Source organism: Bubalus bubalis, chromosome X (genome assembly GCF_019923935.1).
Source record: "Bubalus bubalis isolate 160015118507 breed Murrah chromosome X, NDDB_SH_1, whole genome shotgun sequence".
NCBI classification, from domain to species: Eukaryota; Metazoa; Chordata; class Mammalia; order Artiodactyla; family Bovidae; genus Bubalus; species Bubalus bubalis.
The window spans coordinates 55,549,851-55,568,270 of NC_059181.1; the positions used below are offsets into that span (position 1 = coordinate 55,549,851).

At 43.8% G+C, this 18,420-nt stretch overlaps 1 protein-coding gene and 1 long non-coding RNA gene across 11 annotated transcripts; one reads left to right on the top strand and one right to left on the bottom strand.

The window, feature by feature from the left end:
• On the top strand, positions 1 to 18,298 carry LOC112582075 (translation initiation factor IF-2). 10 transcript variants are annotated; one of them, XM_045164375.1, is made up of 5 exons: positions 1 to 138; positions 226 to 435; positions 982 to 1,085; positions 15,682 to 15,787; positions 18,137 to 18,298. In XM_045164375.1, exons 1-4 carry the CDS (start codon positions 90 to 92, stop codon positions 15,757 to 15,759), a joined length of 441 nt encoding a protein of 146 aa, XP_045020310.1. In that variant the 5' UTR covers positions 1 to 89; the 3' UTR covers positions 15,760 to 15,787; positions 18,137 to 18,298. The 10 variants fall into 10 exon arrangements, 5 of the variants coding, with proteins under 5 accessions (XP_045020310.1, XP_045020311.1, XP_045020312.1 ...); XM_045164376.1 differs by having other exon boundaries at positions 18,140 to 18,150; XR_006640593.1 differs by having other exon boundaries at positions 982 to 1,128.
• On the bottom strand, positions 15,419 to 18,295 carry LOC123331994. Its single transcript, XR_006548801.2, has 2 exons — positions 18,236 to 18,295; positions 15,419 to 15,763 (listed from the first exon to the last, which is right to left on the bottom strand). It is a non-coding gene; the product is annotated as an uncharacterized LOC123331994 (long non-coding RNA).
• Positions 18,299 to 18,420: the final 122 nt, after the last annotated feature.

Consider the following 18,420-nt stretch of genomic DNA (forward strand, 5'->3'; position numbering starts at 1 on the left):
CCAGGCCCCGGCTGGCCACCAGGTGAGCGCTCCCGAGCGCTCCCAACGCGTCGCGGGCGGCCGTGCGTCCACCAGGCCAAGTACAGGTCATGGAGCGGCGCCCGGGGGGCGGCACGGACCCTAGGGGAAGCAAAGGAGGTACCGGGCTCGGGGTGGGAGGGTAGTGGGCGCGTCCCTGCCAGCCCTCGCACCTCCTGTCTGCTCCTCACCTTCTCCTTCTGACAGGTGGTAAACAAAGCAGCCCTGGCGCCCGAGTGGCGGCGGCGGCGGCGAGCGGCGGGGGCGGCGGCGGTGGAGGGCAGCGGCCCAGCGACCCCAGCTGGGCTCGAGGAGCCGCACCCACACCCACACCCACACCTGCGCCGCGGGGCGGCGCACCGGACCCCGGGACTCCAAGGAGTCTCGGGGGAGATGTGCTGGAGGGGTCTGCCCAGGGTCACTGGGGACACCTGGGCACTGGGCGGGGGGAGGCGGGGGTCTGGTGGATTGTGGGGGGTTAGGCTGGAGCCTCTGGGGATAGGTGGAGGGGCCATCTGGGGCTACATGGACCAGCAGGGCTACCTAGGACATCTAGAGGGGAATCGGGGGTGCCTGGGCCACAGGGAGCAGACCGTGTTCTGTTGGGACATCTGGGAGAATCGCGGTCCTTCTGGATATTGGGGGGAAGAGTTTGGAATCTGGGGTTGTGTCGGGGGGGGCCGTCAGAAACCTCGAGATATTCCCAGGGTGTTAGGAGGTGTCCAGGAGTGCTGGAGTTAAATAGCTCTCCGGCGATATCGTGGGAGCAGGCGGGGGTCCACGGGCATTCCCGTGATAGTCGGGGGTCCAGGGAGGTGAAAGGCACAGTCGGTGACCTTCGGGACTATGAAAAGGAGTGGTCTCGGGGATCTTGAGGGGGATTCTAGATCTTTGATCGTAGGGGCCCGTGAGGGTTCGCTGAGACTCAGGGTGGGCCCTGATCTGTTCTTTTCACTCGCGCAGGCGGTGGCGGTCCCCAGCCCGAGGATCCCAGCGCCAGACAGTTCCTGGCGCGGCTGAAAGCTCGCCCCCTGGCGGCCCGAGCTGCGGCCGACGTGGCGGCGCTGGTACGCAGGGCTGGCGCCACCTTGCGCCTGCGCCCCAAGGAGGGTGCGTGATGGGGCGTGGCCTTCCGGGGGCGTGGTCGGAGTGGAGCCTGGTTCCGAGGGGGCGGGCCCAGGATTGTTAGTTACTCCCCTTGGTGGGACCAATGAGTGTGAGTAGGGAGGCCGGGGCTCGGCTGTGATTTGAGCGTGCTGGGGTTAGACTAGAATATTCCTCTAGGAGGTGACATAGAGGGTTATTGGAGTAGTTGAACGCTGTAAGATTAGCTGTGGGTGCGGAGCTTGATATTTACTTACGTCAGCGTGGTTTCAAGTGGTATTTCTTTTTTTTTTTTAATTTTATTTTTAAACTTTACATAATTGTATTAGTTTTGCCAAATACATGTGTTCCCCATCCTGAACCGTCCTCCCTCCTCCCTCCCCATTCCATCCCTCTGGGTCGTCCCAGTGCACCAGCCCCAAGCATCCAGTATCGTGCATCGAACCTGGACTGGCAACTCGTTTCATACATGATATTTTACATGTTTCAATGCCATTCTCCCAAATCTTCCCACCCTCTCCCTCTCTCACAGAGTCCATAAGACTGTTCTATATATATCAAGTGGTATTTCTGAGGAGGCCGGGCCTGGAGAGGTTTGGGGGCGGGCATTGGCTGAGGGGCAGGCCTGGAATGTTAGTCAAGGGGGCGGAGTCTATAAACGCACTGGGAGTGTGGCTGGAATTGTCAGGAGTAATAGGTTGAGGTTTTATAACCTAGCTGGTCTTCTCTCGTAGCTCAGTGGGTAAAGAATCTGCCTGCAATTCAGGAGACCTGGGTTTGATTCCTGGGTGGGATGATCTCCTGGAGTAGGAAATGGCAACCCATCTAGTATTCTTGCCAAATCTCGTGGACAGAGGAAGTCTGCAAGGCTATAGTGCATGGGGTAGCTATAGTACATGAGTCGGAAACTTAATGACTAAAACCCGGCTAATTAGAGAGCAGGACCTGGAATTCTGGAGAAGCACGGTGTAGGGTGGGCCTAAGGGTTTAAAATGAGGGGCAAAATCTGTGTTTTATTTGAGGGAGGTAGGATTGCTTGAATATTTGTTGCTGGGGTTGTTAGCTAAGGTGGGATCAGGATGGTTATTCGGGTGGGTGGAGCCTGGATGATTACTTGAGGGTCTCGGCTTACATACTAAGAGTGGTGAAACCCAGATGTGAATTCAAAGAGAAGCTGCTAGAATGTTTATACAGGGCGAGAGCCCTATCCAGTTTCACAGGACCATCATTAAAGACTTTCTTTAGCAATGTGGGAGACCTGGGTTTGATTCCAGGAAGATCCCCTGGAGAAGGGAATGGCTATCCACTGCTGTATTCTTGCCTGGAAAATCCCATGGACAGAGAAGCCTGGCCAGCTACAGTCCATGGGGTCGCAAAGAGTCAGACAAGAGTGCACGACTAACACTAGTCTCTTTTATTCTTTAGCCCTTAGAATACCAAAAGGACAATGACATCATGGATTTGTCCCAAGATGCCCTTGCCTCCTAGGAAGAGTTCCTGGCATGTCAAGTACAGTCGGTTTTAAAAGCCTTGCGTTGTACTTCCCTGGTCGTGCAGTGGCTAATGTTCAAGGCTCCCAATGTAGGGGGCCAGGTTCAGTTACCTTGGGGAATTGGATCCTAAGTAACTAAGACCTTGCACAGCCAAATAAATAAGTATTTTAAAAAAAATCGTGTAATTTTGGGAAGCTTGAACCATCCATCTTGCCAAGATTTCCTTCATGAATCTTGGGTTCTTGGATTGGGAGAGAGGGTGGAAGAGAAGGATGGGAGCTGCAGGAGAGCATTGAACAGGGCCATGCTGAGAATCCAGCACAAGCCTTGAATCAATATTGGATGTCTCTCCATTTATTTAGGTCTTCTTTAATTTCTTTCAACAATGCTTTGCATTTCCTAGAGTACAATTTTTATGCTTCTTTTGTTAATTTTGTTCGAAAGTATTTTTATTATTTTCAGGCTGTTGTGAATGCAGTTGTTTTTTTTTTTTAATTTCATTCTTGTCTATAGAAATACAATTGATTTTTGTAGTTTGATTTTCTATCCTGTAACCTCGTGAAATTTGTTATTAGTTCTAATTGTTTTTCAGTTGGTTCCTTAGGATTTTCTATATAATGACATTTGCAAATAGAGATGGTTTTATTTCTTTTGTTAAAAAGGAAACAATCAATACAAAATGGAGTGACTTGTGCTAAGCTCCACTGATATTTAATATCTAACCTAATTGTACTTGCAGGCTATCCTAGGAATTGAATTTTAAGCCAATTAGTCTGTGAGGTTTTTTTTTTCCTGGTCAGCACTAGTGAGGTAATCTGCCTAAGACATCTTCCCTTGCCTTCCCCGAAGGGAAGGTGATCTTCCCAGAAATAATTCACTGTTTAAATTGTGGTTTAGTCACTAAGTCCTGTCTGACTGTTGGGATCCCATGGACTGTAGCCAACAGTCTCCTCTGTCCATGGTATTTCCCAGGCAAGAATGCTGGAGTGGGTTGCTATTTCCTTCTCCAGGGAATCTTCCTGACCCAGGGATTGAATATGTGTCTCCTGCATTGCAGACACTCTCCTGCATTGCAAGTGAATTCTTTGCTGCTGAACCACTTACTTGTCCTTTCTTTTATCAACATTTTCCAATATGGATGCCTTTTATTTCTTTTTCTTGCCTACTTTTCCCAACTAGAATTTTAGGTACAATATTGAATAGAAGTAGCAAGAGCAGACATTGTTTTATTCCAGATCATGGGTACAAAGTATATAGACTTTCATGACTGAGTAAAATTTTAGCTGTTTTCTGGACCCACTGTTTATGATAAGAAGCCTGCTTGGGACTTTCCTGGTGGCCTAGTGCATAAGAATCCACCTGCCAGTGCAGAGGACAAGGGTTTGATCCCTGGTCCGGGAAGATTCCACATGTGTTGATGTCCTTTAATGGACCGGAACCTGGTGGTCCGGAGTCGATGATGAGAAAGTGAAAGAAGGAGAGAGGCTAATATTTCCTGGGTTACGCAGACGGCTTTTGCGTTCCAGGAAATCAGCCAGAAATAGAGAGAGAGAGAGAGAGAGAGAGAGAGAGAGAAAGAGAAAGAAAGAAAGACACAGGGACCAAAGCTCTGATTGAGCAAAGGTGTTTTAGTCAACATGGTTTGGGCATATATACTGTAGTTATTCTCAGCAAAGATAAAGATTAAAATTCCAGACTTACAAAACATAGGCGATCCATATTAAAGAGAGAGTTGTAAACAATCACTTTTACCATATGGTTCATAAGAAGGAAGAGGGTATTTATCACCATAATGAAAAACTAACGAAGGAAATGCCTGGATCCCTCAGCCCCGGGAGAGCCTTGCTGCTCCTCTTAATTCCTGAATATTTAGGAATTAATAAGGAACAGAGGATTCCTGACAGATCCAGAACAGCACACAGGAAGATCAGATCAGATCAGTTGCTCAGTCATGTCCGACTCTTTGCGACCCCATGAATCGCAGCATGCCAGGCCTGCCTGTCCATCACCAACTCCCGGAGTTCACTCAGACTCACGTCCTTCGAGTCAGTGATGCCATCCAGCCATCTCATCCTGTCGTCCCCTTCTCCTCTTGCCCCCAATCCCTCCCAGCATCAGAGTCTTTTCCAATGAGTCAACTCTTCCCATGAGGTGGCCAAAGGACTGGAGTTTCAGCTTTCACATCATTCCTTCCAAAGAAATCCCAGGGCCGATCTCCTTCAGAATGGACTGGTTGGATCTCCTTGCAGTCCAAGGGACTCTCAAGAGTCTTCTCCAACACCACAATTCAAAAGCATCAATTCTTCGGTGCTAAGACTTCTTCACAGTCCAACTCTCACATCCATACCTGACTACAGGAAAAACCATAGCCTTGACTAGACGAACCTTTGTTGGCAAAGTAATGTCTCTGCTTTTGAATATGCTATCTAGGTTGGTCATAAGTTTCCTTCCAAGGAGTAAGTGTCTTTTAATTTCATGGCTGCAGTCACCATCTGCAGTGATTTCGGAGCCCAGAAATATAGTCTGACACTGTTTCCACTGTTTCCCCATCTATTTCCCATGAAGTGATGGGACTGGATGTCATGATCTTCATTTTCTGAATGTTGCACTTTAAGCCAACTTTTTCACTCTCCATTTTCACTTTCATCAAGAGGCTTTTTAGTTCCTCTTCACTTTCTGCCATAAGGGTGGTGTCATCTGCATATCTGAGGTTATTGATATTTCTCCCGGCAATCTTGATTCCAGCTTGTGTTTTTTCCAGTCCAGCGTTTCTCATGATGTACTCTTCATATAAGTTAAATAAACAGGGTGACAATATACAGCCGTGACGTACTCCTTTTCCTATTTGGAACCAGTCTGTTGTTCCATGTCTAGTTCTAACTGTTGCTTCCTGATCTGCATACAAATTTCTCAAGAGGCAGATCAGGTGGTCTGGTATTCCCATCTCTTTCAGAATTGTCCACAGTTTATTGTGATCCACACAGTCAAAGGCTTTGGCATAGTCAATAAAGCAGAAATAGATGTTTTTCTGGAACTCTCTTGCTTTTTCCATGATCCAGTGGATGTTGGCAATTTGATCTCTGGTTCCTCTGCCTTTTCTAAAACTAGCGTGAACATCAGGAAGTTCACGGTTCACATATTGCTGAAGCTTGGCTTGGAGAATTTTGAGCATTACTTTACTAGCATGTGAGATTAGTGCAATTGTGCGGTAGTTTGAGCATTCTTTGGCATTGCCTTTCTTTGGGATTGGAATGAAAACTGACCTTTTCCAGTCCTGTGGCCACTGCTGAGTTTTCCAAACTTGCTGGCATATTGAGTGCAGCACTTTCACAGCATCATCTTTCAGGATTTGGAATAGCTCAACTGGAATTCCATCACCTCCACTAGCTTTGTTCGTAGTGATGCTTTCCAAGGCCCACTTGACTTCACATTCCAGGATGTCTGGCTCTAGGTCAGTGATCACACCATCGTGATTAGCTGGGTCATGAAGATCTTTTTTGTACAGTTCTTCTGTGTATTCTTGCCATCTCTTCTTAATATCTTCTGCTTCTGTTAGGTCCATACCATTTCTGTCCTTTATCGAGTCCATCTTTGCATGAAATGTTCCTTTGGTATCTCTGATTTTCTTGAAGAGATCTCTAGTCTTTCCCATTCTGTTGTTTTCTTCTATTTCTTTGTATTGATCGCTGAAGAAGGCTTTCTTATCTCTTCTTGCTATTCTTTCGAACTCTGCATTCAGATGCTTATATCTTTCCTTTTCTCCTTTGCTTTTCGCTTCTCTTCTTTTCACAGCTATTTGTAAGGCCTCCCCAGACAGCCATTTTGCTTTTTTGCATTTCTTTTCCATGGATGGTCTTGATCCCTGTCTCCTGTATAATGTCATGAACCTCATTCCATAGTTCATCAGGCACTCTGTCTATCAGATGTAGGCCCTTAAATATATTTCTCACTTCCACTGTATAATCATAAGGGATTTGATTTAGGTCATACCTGAATGGTCTAGTGGTTTTTCCCTACTTTCTTCAATTTAAGTCTGAATTTGGCAATAAGGAGTTCATGGTCTGAGCCACAGTCAGCTCCTGGTCTTGTTTTTGCTGACTGTATAGAGCTTCTCCATCTTTGGCTGCAAAGAATATGATCAATCTGATTTCGGTGTTGACCATCTGGTGATGTCCATGTATAGAGTCTTCTCTTGTGTTGTTGGAAGAGGGTGTTTGTTATGACCAGTGCATTTTCTTGGCAAAACTCTATTAGTCTTTGCCCTGCTTCATTCCATATCCAAGGCCAAATTTGCCTGTTACTCCAGGTGTTTCTTGACTTCCTACTTTTGCATTCCAGTCCCCTATAATGAAAAGGACATCTTTTTTTGGTGTTAGTTCTAAAAGTTCTTGTAGGTCTTCATAGAACCGTTCAACTTCAGCTTCTTCAGCGTTACTGGTTGGGGCATAGACTTGGATTACTGTGATATTGAAGTTTGCCTTGGAAATGAACAGAGATCATTCTGTTGTTTTTGAGATTGCATCCAAGTGCTGCATTTCGGACTCTTTTGTTGACCATGATGGCTACTCCATTTCTTCTGAGGGATTCCTGCCCGCAGTAGTAGATATAATGGTCATCTGAGTTAAATTCACCCATTCCAGTCCATTTCAGTTCGCTGATTCCTAGAATGTCGACATTCACTCTTGCCATCTCTTGTTTGACCACTTCTAATTTGCCTTGATTCATGGACCTGACATTCCAGGTTCCTATGCAATATCGCTCTTTACAGCATCGGACCTTGCTTCTATCACCAGTCACATCCACAGCTGGGTATTCTTTTTGCTTTGGCTCCATCCCTTCATTCTTTCTGGAGTTATTTCTCCACTGATCTCCAGTAGCATATTGGGCACCTACTGACCTGGGGAGTTCCTCTTTCAGTATCCTATCATTTTGCCTTTTCATACTGTTCATGGGGTTCTCAAGGCAAGAATACTGAAGTGGTTTGCCATTCTCTTCTCCAGTGGACCACATTTTGTCAGATCTCTCCACCATGACCCACCCATCTTGGGTTGCCCCATGGGCATGGCTTAGTTTCATTGAGTTAGACAAGGCTGTGGTCCTAGTATGATTAGATTGACTAGTTTTCTGTGAGTATGGTTTCAGTGTGTTTGCCCTCTGATGCCCTCTTGCAACACCTACCATCTTACTTGGGTTTCTCTTACGTTGGGCATGGGATATCTCCAGCAAAGCACAGCCATTGCTCCTTACCTTGGACGAGGGATGTCTCCGCACCGCCGTGCTTCCTGACACACATGCCAAGGAGCAACTAAAGCCCTTGAGCCACAACTACTGAGCCCGAGTGCTGCAACTACTGAAGCCCCTGTGTCTAGATCCTGTGCACTGCAGTGAAAGAAGCTATCTCAGTAAGAAATACGTGCACTGCAAGGAAGAATAGCCCCCGCTCACTGCAACTAGAAAAAGTCAGTGAGCAGCAATGAAGACCCAGTGGAACCAAAAAAAGAAGACTGCTTGTAATATTATTGGGGTTATCTTGTAGATTAGTCATTTTTCTCTTTGTTCTTTCAAGGTTTTCTCTTTGGATTTTAACATTTTTGAATATGATGTGCCTAGGTATCTATCTCTTGGCATTTATCCTGCTTGGAGTTGGTTAAGCTTCTTGGACATGTAGATTTTAGCTATTACTTCTTTGACTTTTTTTGGCTCTTCTCTCTGTCTCCACTTCTGCTTCCCCATTACACACATGCTGGTGCACCTAGTTGTGTCCCATATTTGTCTGATGCTCTATTCATTTTTTTCTTCATTCCTTTTACAATCTGTTCTTCAAATTTCATAATTTGCATTGAACTCTCTTCTAGTTCACTGCTCCTTTCTTCTGCTAGCCCCAAAGAGCTACTTTTAGTCCCTCTGCTTATTTTTTTTCATTTTGGTTATTGTCCTGTAGATGAAAAACTAATTGGTTGATCCAAAAAAGAAATGAAAAATTTTATTCAAGTCAAATTTGAGGATTATAACCTGGGAAGAGCATCTCAGAAAGCTCTGAGAAATGTTCTGGCCCTTAGAAGTCAAGATACAGTTATATGTTTTTTGAGACAGAGGGCTATACATCAAGTGATGTATGATGGTTTACATAATCCAGATCTAAGCATCATCATGGTAGGTAATGATACAAGATCAAGAAAGAATATTGTCTTTTAAGGAGTTGTCTTGTTCATGCTCGAACCCGCTGTCTTTTAATTAAAATTTTTGCAGGAAGGGGGACCCCTTCCAGGGCCTCAGAGTGGGCTCTTGTCTAACACTTTGTTAGATAGTTCACTCAGAAAGGAATTGTCTGAGGAGACCCCTGTGCTGACAAAGCAAGAGACTGTATTGGGAAAGGGCATCTGGGTGGAGAGCAGGAGAGTAAGGGAACCCAGGAGAACTACTCTGATACGTGGCTCACAGTCTTGGGTTTTATGGTAATGCGGTTAGTTTCTGGGTTATCACTGGCCCATGACTCTGACTCAGGGTCCCTCCTCCATGGCATGCACATTGCTCAGCCAAGATAAATTCCAGCAAGACGTTTTCTGGGAGGTTGGTAGGATATATGTACTGGCATCCCCCTCTGTCCTTTACACCTTTCCTGAATTATTTCGGTTGTTGGTAGCTTGTTAGTTCTATGTTCTTTACCAGGACCTCCTGTTGTTAAGATAGTTCATGCAAGTTGTTACTGTGTGCCTGGCCAGGGCAGGAAGTTTCAGTTAGTGCTTCCCTAACAAAATCACTCACCTGGCATCAGGACTTACGGAAGCTCGGGTTCTTTATGTCTCAGCACAGAAGGAATTCAGAAAGAGACAAAGCAATGGGCAAGAAGTAGGCATATTAAGGTAGGACTCTTATGAGGGAGACAAGCGTGCAGGCAAGGAGCACTGCCCCAGGAACTAAGTGGGAAAGTAGGTTTATTTAAGGAGATACACACTCCATAGATGGGCTTCTCATTGCTGTGGCTTCTCTTGTGGAGCATAGGCTCTAGGGTGCACAGGCTTCAGTAGTTGTAGCATGAGGGCTCAGTAGTTGTGGCTTATGGGCTTAGTTATCCCATGGCATCTGGAATCTTCCCAGACCAGGGATCAAATCTGTGTCCCCTGCATTGGTAGGTGGAATCTTTACCACCGAGCCAGCTGGGAAGCCTTGTAACTATATCCTCTATTTGATGAGATATTGTTTTCATACTTTCCCTTACATCTGTATACATGATTTCTTACTTCTTTGAGCAAATTTAATAGCTGATTTTGAAACTGCACATCTCAGATTGGGACTCAAACCCAGCTGAGACCCAGACTGGGCCTTAAACCTATAGCCTTCTCATTGAAATCACACACCTGGTCTCAGGACTTAATGGAGTTCAGGTTCTTTATGTCTCATCACAGAAAGAATTCAGTGAGAGACAAAGTGATAGGTAAAAAATGGGGGTATTTAGAGATATACATTCCATAGACAGAATGGAGTCTATCTCAAAAGGCAAGAGTGGCCTTGGGAGAAACACACTCCATAGACAGAGTGTGGACCATCTCAGAAGGTGAGAGGCCCTGAAATAAGGTGTGGTTAGTTTTCATGGGCTGAGTATTTCATAGACAAATGACTGGGAGGATTATTCCAACTATTTTGGAGAAGGGGCAAGGATTTCCAGGATTTGGGCCACCCCCACTTTTTGCTTTTTTATGGTTTGTCTGAGAACTGTTATGGTGCCTGTAAGTGTGCCATTTAGCATGCTAATATATTAAAATGAGCATATAATGAGGCTCAAAGTCTACTGGAAGTCAAATCTTCTGCCATCTTGGACCTAGTTGGTTCTAGTCATTTTATGTCATATCCTCAACTGGTATGTAATTCTTTTAAAGGTCGTGCCCTGCCCTCTTTCCTCCTGTTTCACTTTGAAGTTTATCTGCTAGGTCTAACATTTGAGTCTTCTAATAGTTTCTGTTTCCTGCTGTTCCTGCCACTTTTCTTGTTTCTTTGCATGTTTCATAATTTTCTGTTGAAAACTACACATTTTGTATAATATATCATAGCAACTCTATATTTAGAGCTGTCCATTTTTGTTATAATTTCCTTGTTTACTGTTTAGTGGCTTGACCAGACTAATTTAATTAAATCTGTTTCCACCTTATAAACTTCTTCAAAGGGTTCAGCTTTGGGCATGAACATAGTCCCTTTCATGGATCACAGCTTTGTCATGGTGAAGGGGCTTGTGTAACTCAGTGAAGCTAGGAGCCATGCAGGGCCACCCAAGACACATGGGTCATAGGGAGGAGTTCTGACAAAATCTGGGCCACTGGAGAAGGAAATGGCAACCCACTCCAGTGTTCTTGCCTGGAGAACCCCATGGACAGTATGAAAAGGGAAAAAGATATGACACCAGAAGATAATCCCCCCAGGTCAGAAAGTGTCCAATATGCTACTGGAGAAGAGTGAAGAGCAATTACTAATAGGTCTAGTAAGAATGAAGTGGCTGGACCAAAGTGGGAATGATGCTCAGCTGTGGATGTGTCTGGTGGTGAAGGTAAAAGTTGATACTATAAAGATCAATATTGCATAAGAACCTGGAATGTTAGGTCCAAGTGTTAGTTGCTCCAGTTGTGTCCGACTCTTTGTGACCCCATGGGGTGTAGACCGCCAGGCTACATTCCTGAGTCTTAGTCACATAAAATGGTTTTTCTTCTTTAAGCCCAGAGCTGATGATTACACAACAAAACAACTCAGCTTAAACTTCGTACTAAGGTACTAAGGATTATATCGGCTTCCCTTGTGGCTCATTCTTTACCACAACAACATGTGGTAAAGAATCTACCTGCAATGCAGGAGACCTGGGTTCGATCCCTGGGTTGGGAAGATCCCCTGGAGAAGGGAAAGGCTACCCACTCCAGTATTCTGGCCTGGAGAATTCCATGGACTGTACAATCCAGGGGTCACAAAGAGTCTGACAAGACTGAGTGATTTCACTTTCACTTTTCACTTTCAAGGATTAGATAACAATGTATCCTGCTTGAGGATAGTTTCTCCTTCTTGAAAACCTTCTGACTAACCCTGTTATCTTAAAATGTATATTATGATAGTGGGTCTGGTAAGATCTTTCTATTGTTAGTTCTAATCCTGTCATCTTAAAATGTAAATTGTGGGAGTGGGTCTAGGAAGATTTTTATAACCTTGAGATATTATTTTGATTTCGATGGCACCCCACTCCAGTACTCTTGCCTGGAAAATCCCATGGACGGAGGAGCCTGGTAGGCTGCAGTCCATGGGGTCGCTAGGAGTCGGACACGACTGAGCGACTTCACTTTGACTTTTCACTTTCATGCATTGGAGAAGGAAATGACAACCCACTCCAGTATTCTTGCCTGGAGGATCCCAGAAATGGCGGAGTCTGGTGGGCTGCTGTCTATGGGGTTGCACAGAGTCGGACACGACTGAAGTGACTTAGCAATAATAACCAATATAAAAAGTATGTAGCTCCCTAGCTAAGACTAGCAAGTGGGGAACTCTCCAGCCCTTTCTGATGTCTGTTAGAAGCTTTCTCTGTCCGTTTTAATTGTAACAAAACTTCTGCCACACAAGAGCCCTGAGTGGTCAAGCCTGGTCTCTGGTCCCAAATCTAAATCTTTTTCTTTAGAGATCACGAATCTGACATCATTCACCATAAGCTATCAATACTATACCTAACTTAACTGCCACTGAAGTTTTACAATACTCTGGGGCATAACTTGTTCTAATTAACCAATTAAAATCTTATTCTTTAGTCAGGCCCCTTATTCAACTAAAATATGGGGTAGTCTTTTTAATCTTTTTTTTTTTAAATGAAGTATAGTTGGTTTACAATGTTTAAGGTGTAAGCATGGTGTAGTCTTTGAGAACAGCTTTTTTTTTTCTTGAGAGCAGTCTTTGTAGCTTGCTCTGCCCCTAGAAGGACTCTTGTCAGCTGTTTCTCCCTGTTTTGCCTGTTGCTATCTTAATGGCTTCTAAAGCTCTTGTTCTTCAACTTCTTGACTTTCTGTTTCAAATAAAGTCAGTCCTCTAAGGGAAAGCTGTTAAACTCTCTGTTCTTTATATTCTCCCTCAAGAGTTGCGGGTCTATCAGAAGCCCACCCCTCTTGGAATGACCAACACTCCTCTTCTATGAACAGGGAGCTGGGGAGGTTATATCCTTTGGTATTATCTGCTTGTCTTTCCCAGTGTGGAACCTCCACTCTAATAGTAAGCTATGGAGTGGGCAATTGGGGCCCAATATTCTTGGTCTGCCATACTGGGGTACAGTTTCATCCTTATGAACAGGGTCTGGGTGGTGGAAGAGAGCCCCAGACCTCTTAGTCATGCCTTCCCAGAATAGAGTTTCTGTAATATGGGGCTGAGCAGATGAGACATGTTGGTTACCTGCCCCTCCTGAGGAGAAATCACTATCCTAGACCAGGAGCTGGCAGGGGGAGAGCCCCATGTTCTTGTCCACACTCTTGGAGCAGAGCTTCTATCACACTGAGCTGGCATGTAGGGAGGGAGCAAGTCATAATTAAAGTGCCGGACTCTTGGTGTTTTCATAGTGATTTACTGGATTTTCTTGAACAAATGTTTCTCCATTTCCTATATGCCCTTATGCAATTCCCAAAGACTTTAAGGGGTTGGTTAAATTCCACATAGCTCATTATTAGAGAAATGCAAATCAAAACTACAATGAGGTATTACCTCACACCAATCAGAATGGTCATCATAAAAAAGAAAAACAACAAACAATAAATCTTGGACAGGATGTGGAGAAAAGGAAAACTCACTGCATGGTTTGTGGGAATGTAAATTGATATAGCCACTATGGAGAACAGTATGGAGATTCCTTAACGAACTAGGAATAAAACTACCATGTGTGTGCTTAGTCACTCAGTCGTGTCCGACTCTTTGTGACCCCATGGACTGTAGCCCGCCAGGCTCCTCTGTCCATGGGGATTCTCCAGGCAAGAATACTGGAGTGGGTTGCCATACCCTTCTCCAGGGGATCTTCCTGACCTGGGAATCAAACTGGGGTCTCCTGCATTGCAGGTGGATTCTTTACCAGTTGAACTACCAGGGAAGCCCAATCCCACTACTGGGCATATACCCTGAGAAAACCATAATTCAAAAAGATACATGTACCCCAATGTTCATAGCACCACTATTTACATATTTACAATAGCCAGAACATGGAAGCAACCTAGATGTCCATTGACAGATGAATGGATAAAGATATAGCACATACATACAATGGAATACTACTCAGCCATAAAAAGAAATGAATTTGAGTCACTTGTAGTGAGGTGGATAAACCTAGAGTCTGTCATACAGAGTGAAGTAAGTCAGAAACAAAAACAAGCATCATATACTAATGCATTTATATGGAATCTAGAAAAACAGTACTGATGAACCTATTTACCAAGAAGTCATGGAGACACAGACAGAGAGAACAGACTTGTGGACACAGCAAGGGAAGAGAGGGTGGTGCGAATTGAGAAAGTAGCATTGATTTATATACACTATCATGTGTAAATTAGAGGGCTTGTGGGAAGCTGCTATATAACAGGGAGCCCAGCCTGATGCTGTGTGACCACCTAGAGGGGTGGAATGTGGGGCGGTAACTGAGGCTCAAAAGGGAGGGGAGATATATATAATTATGACTGATTTGCGTTGATGTATGGCAGAGACCACCACAACATTGTAAAGCATTTATCTTCTAATAAAGAATAAAAAGAAGTAAAAAAGTTCACTAGTGTTGGTTGCTTTGTTGAGGATAAGGCCCACCAAGCTCCTAGTACTACTATTCTGGAATTCTCTATTTTTAAAAAATGGTGAAATATACCTAATAGAGAACATACATACAACATACACTAACAGTTTGACAAACTGTAAAATCAATACCTGTGTAACTCTCACTAGGTTAAATAAGATAACATTATTAATTTTCCAGAAATTCCTACATACTCCTCAAATTGCTTTTTCCATTTAACACAATACTGTAGCTATTGTTCCTTGTCAAACCACGAAGAATTTTTAAACCTTTTTAGTCAGGGTATAATGTAGATTCACTCATTAGCATACAGAATATCCTGCTCCAATTTTCCATTCTTTCCTTCAGATCTATTCTTAGAAATGGAATCACTGAGTCAGGGCAGGCATATATATTATTATACTGCCCTGGATAAATGTCGAATCAATTTGTGCCCCTATTAGCGGTGTATGAATGTGCCTGTTTTCTTCTATCTTTAGTAGCTCTAGGATTCATCAATAGTACTTACTATTTTGTGATCTTGGCCAACTCAGCCTCTCTGGGCTGCAGTTCTCTTACCTGTAAAATGGATTTTAAAATAGTTCCTACCTCACAGAATCCTTGGGGGACTAAGTGAGTGCTTAGATGGGCAATTGGAATAGAGAACCCACAGTAGAAGTGTTTGTCTTTTTAATTTTACCAGTGAGTTAAGAGAAGAACAGCACTTTATTATTTATTTATTTGCATTGCTTTGAGTGTTTATTTATTTATTTGGCTGTGCCGGATCTTAGTTGCAGCATGTGGGATCTTTAGCTACAAGACCAGGGATTGAACCTGGGTCCCTTGTATTGGGACCCCAGAGTCTTAGCCACTGGACCACCAGGGAAGTCTCTGCTTTGAGTATTAGTGAGGTTGAGAATCTTTACATGTGCTTCATGACTATTTATATTTCTCATTTCGTGAACCATCTAATTCTGTCTGCTCCCATTTTTTAGTTGGGAATTGCTTTCCTTTTATAGTTATTGAACTACAGGAGCGCTTTGTGTATTGAGCACGTTGTCTCTATACCTTTATATACATTACTTTTCTAAAATACAAATTTTGTCATGTCACATAACTTTCACATGGCGCCCTTATCACATGCAGCAGAAAGTCTTTAATTTGAGGATTTGAGTCAGTTGTAGTGAGGTGGCCAAACTTCAGCCCATCACTCCAGCTTCATTTCTTGCCATCTTTCAGAATGCTTTCTGAATCTTCATCCCATCTTAGAAGTGGTATCATGTAAACTAATCCCCTCTGTCTTCTCAGCCGCCCCTTCCCACAGTCCTGTATGTCTGCAGTCATAACCATGCTTGGAACCATGGATTGTCCCATTATCCCATATGAGTACCTGGAGGGAAGAGTATGTAATAAGGTAGGTGCTCAATTCATGTTTATTCAATGAACAAAAGAATAAATGGTTGAATGTGCAAAACTTTCCTATAGTCTTCTTACACTGCATGGTAAGCAAATGCTTTTCTTAATGCTTGCAAATAGAAAAAAAATTCCTGATTTTGTTTTGAGAATAAAAGAAAAACAGAAAAAAAGTGTCTTTTCTCCCACTATATTTTCACCATGAAGTTTTGCATCAGGACTAGGGTAGCTTGGCATGATCTCTGTGGTACTTGTCAAGAGTTAGTCACAAATCAGGTGTGAACCAACTGAGAAGGTAAGATTCTCAGGGACCTCTGGCCCTAGCCTGTGTAAGCCTGTATTGTGCACACTATCTCAGGTGGCTGCTTCAGGAAGTGGGTATCACTTCAGCCAGGGACAGTTAGCCTCCCAGGCAATGTTCACATCATTAGTAATAAGATAGAATGTTGTTTGGACTTCCCTGGGGGTCCAATGGCTAAGACTCCTGCTCCCAATGCAGAGGGCCTGGGTTCCATCCCTGATCAGGGGACTGGATCCCATATACCACAACTTAAAAAAAGATGTTGTTGTTGTATATTTTGAAAACCACAATGGCTTCTCTCTTGAGATTTCAGGGCCCATCGCAGGATGCCTAGGGCTTATAAGCCTGAAAGCATAGCCACAAAATTGATTGAATATTGGGCTACCTGTTTTCAAGAGCTTCCTATAACCCACTAAATTATTATTTACTTTCCAAACACTGTGACTATGTCCTCATTTCATTTAATTATAGCTTCACATTTAAAAGCTCTGTATTGGTTCCATCCAAACCATGTGCTCTAATTCACTTAGCCCATCCCTTTTTGTTGTTCATTTTAGTGGTCTTCAAGCTTTTGCTACAATAAATAATACTCTGATATACTTTTTAACATCTTGGATGGTTTCCTTGGGATAAATTTTTAGATTTTTAGTTTTCTTTCTTATGACTGTTTAAGTATCGGTCTTCTACTTTACAAACTCTAAGGTCCTACTCAGAGGAGTGTCTCATTAATCTTCTGAGGCCTTAGGAGGTGGTTCTCACAACATTTAAAGTTGGTAGGAACATTTTTTTATCATTTTGAGAGTCATTGTTTTCCACTAGACTCAGAGTCTCAAGAGAGGAAGCCAGACTATTTTATTAATACTGCTGGCCTTTGAACGATGTAGGGATTAGGGGCAACAATGCAGGGCAGTCTAAAATCCTCCTATATGGAGAAGGTAATGGCAACCCACTCCAGTATTCTTGCCTGGAGAATCCCATGGATGGAGGAGCCTGATGGGCTACAGTTCATGGGGTCGCAAAGAGTCAGACACAACTGAGCGACTTAACTAACTTGTGTATTTGGTGTATTTGATTGGTTGGTTGATTGGTTGGCTGGCTGGTTGAGGAGGCAGAATTAAAAGTGTATTTCCAAAGAATTGTCACTCATGTGTAAACAATCCTAACAACCATCTAAAGAAAGCAAAACTGTGGAGAGTCAGTGTCAGAAAGGATTTGGAGCGTTTGTGTTGTAGTTACGGGTTCTTAGCCTTTAAACAGAGGACCCAAGTTGGGGTGGGTGTGTCTGCTGTGAAATTATTGCAACGACGACAAACTCATATGAACACTTTTGTTTCATATGAGTCACTGTTGTTTGTAGACTAAATAAATGGCACCCCACTCCAGTACTCTAGCCTGGAAAATCCCATGGACGGAGGAGCCTGGTAGGCTGCAGTCCATGGGATCGCGAAGAGTTGGACACAACTGAGCGACTTCACTTTCACTTTTCACTTGCATGCATTGGAGAAGGAAATGGCAACCCACTCCAGTGCTCTTGCCTGGAGAATCCCAGGGACAGGGGAGGCTGGTGGGCTGCCGTCTATGGGGTCGCACCGAGTCGGACACGACTGAAGCGACTTAGCAGCAGCAGCAACATCTGTATACCACTCCTTTAAAAATGAATGCAGACTCTGCTGTGATTAATAAATTAGAATTTTATTTTCAACTGTCAAAAAAATAAATACATAAAATAAAATAAAATCCTCCTATAACATTAGAGTCAGCCCTCCAGATTCTGCATCCTCGGATTCAACCAACCTTGCATCCAACCAACCTCACATCATGTAGTAATGTAGTAGGTTATTTAGTGCAAGATATCCATGTATAAATGGACCCTCACAGTTCAAACCCATGTAATCCAAAGGTCATGTGTATTTGAATCTAGAGTTTGTGCACTATTAAATCTATCATCTTGAAGGCACCACTTACATGTCTATTATTTATTATTGTACACAACTGGCACTCACAGATTTTTTTTCTTAATCATTTATTTTACCTAATTTCCCACACCAGTAGGGCAAAGCAGGCGATTAATAATGCCCACACATAGGAATGAATACTTGGCAAGAACGAACCCATCTTCTATCACGCCTACCTTCCCCAAGAACCCACCTGCCAACGCAGGAGACGTAAGAGACGTGGGTTCCATCCCTGGGTCAGGAAGATCCCTTGGAGGAGGGCATGGCAACCCATGCCAGTATTCTTGCCTGGAGAATCCCACGGACAGAGGAGTCTGGCCTATGGGCTATGGTCCATAGGGTCGCAGAGTCGGACACGATTGAAGCGACTTAGCACGC

What these genes read in the sequence shown, in the direction of transcription:
- LOC112582075 (XM_045164375.1), top strand. Translation starts at nt 90, where the DNA reads ATGGAGCGGCGCCCGGGGGGCGGCACGGACCCTAGGGGAAGCAAAGGA. An exon ending in CCCTAGGGGAAGCAAAGGAG is followed by an intron (nt 139 to 225) that starts GTACCGGGCTCG and finishes TCCTTCTGACAG; the next exon opens with GTGGTAAACAAAGCAGCCCT. An exon ending in GCTGGAGGGGTCTGCCCAGG is followed by an intron (nt 436 to 981) that starts GTCACTGGGGAC and finishes TCACTCGCGCAG; the next exon opens with GCGGTGGCGGTCCCCAGCCC.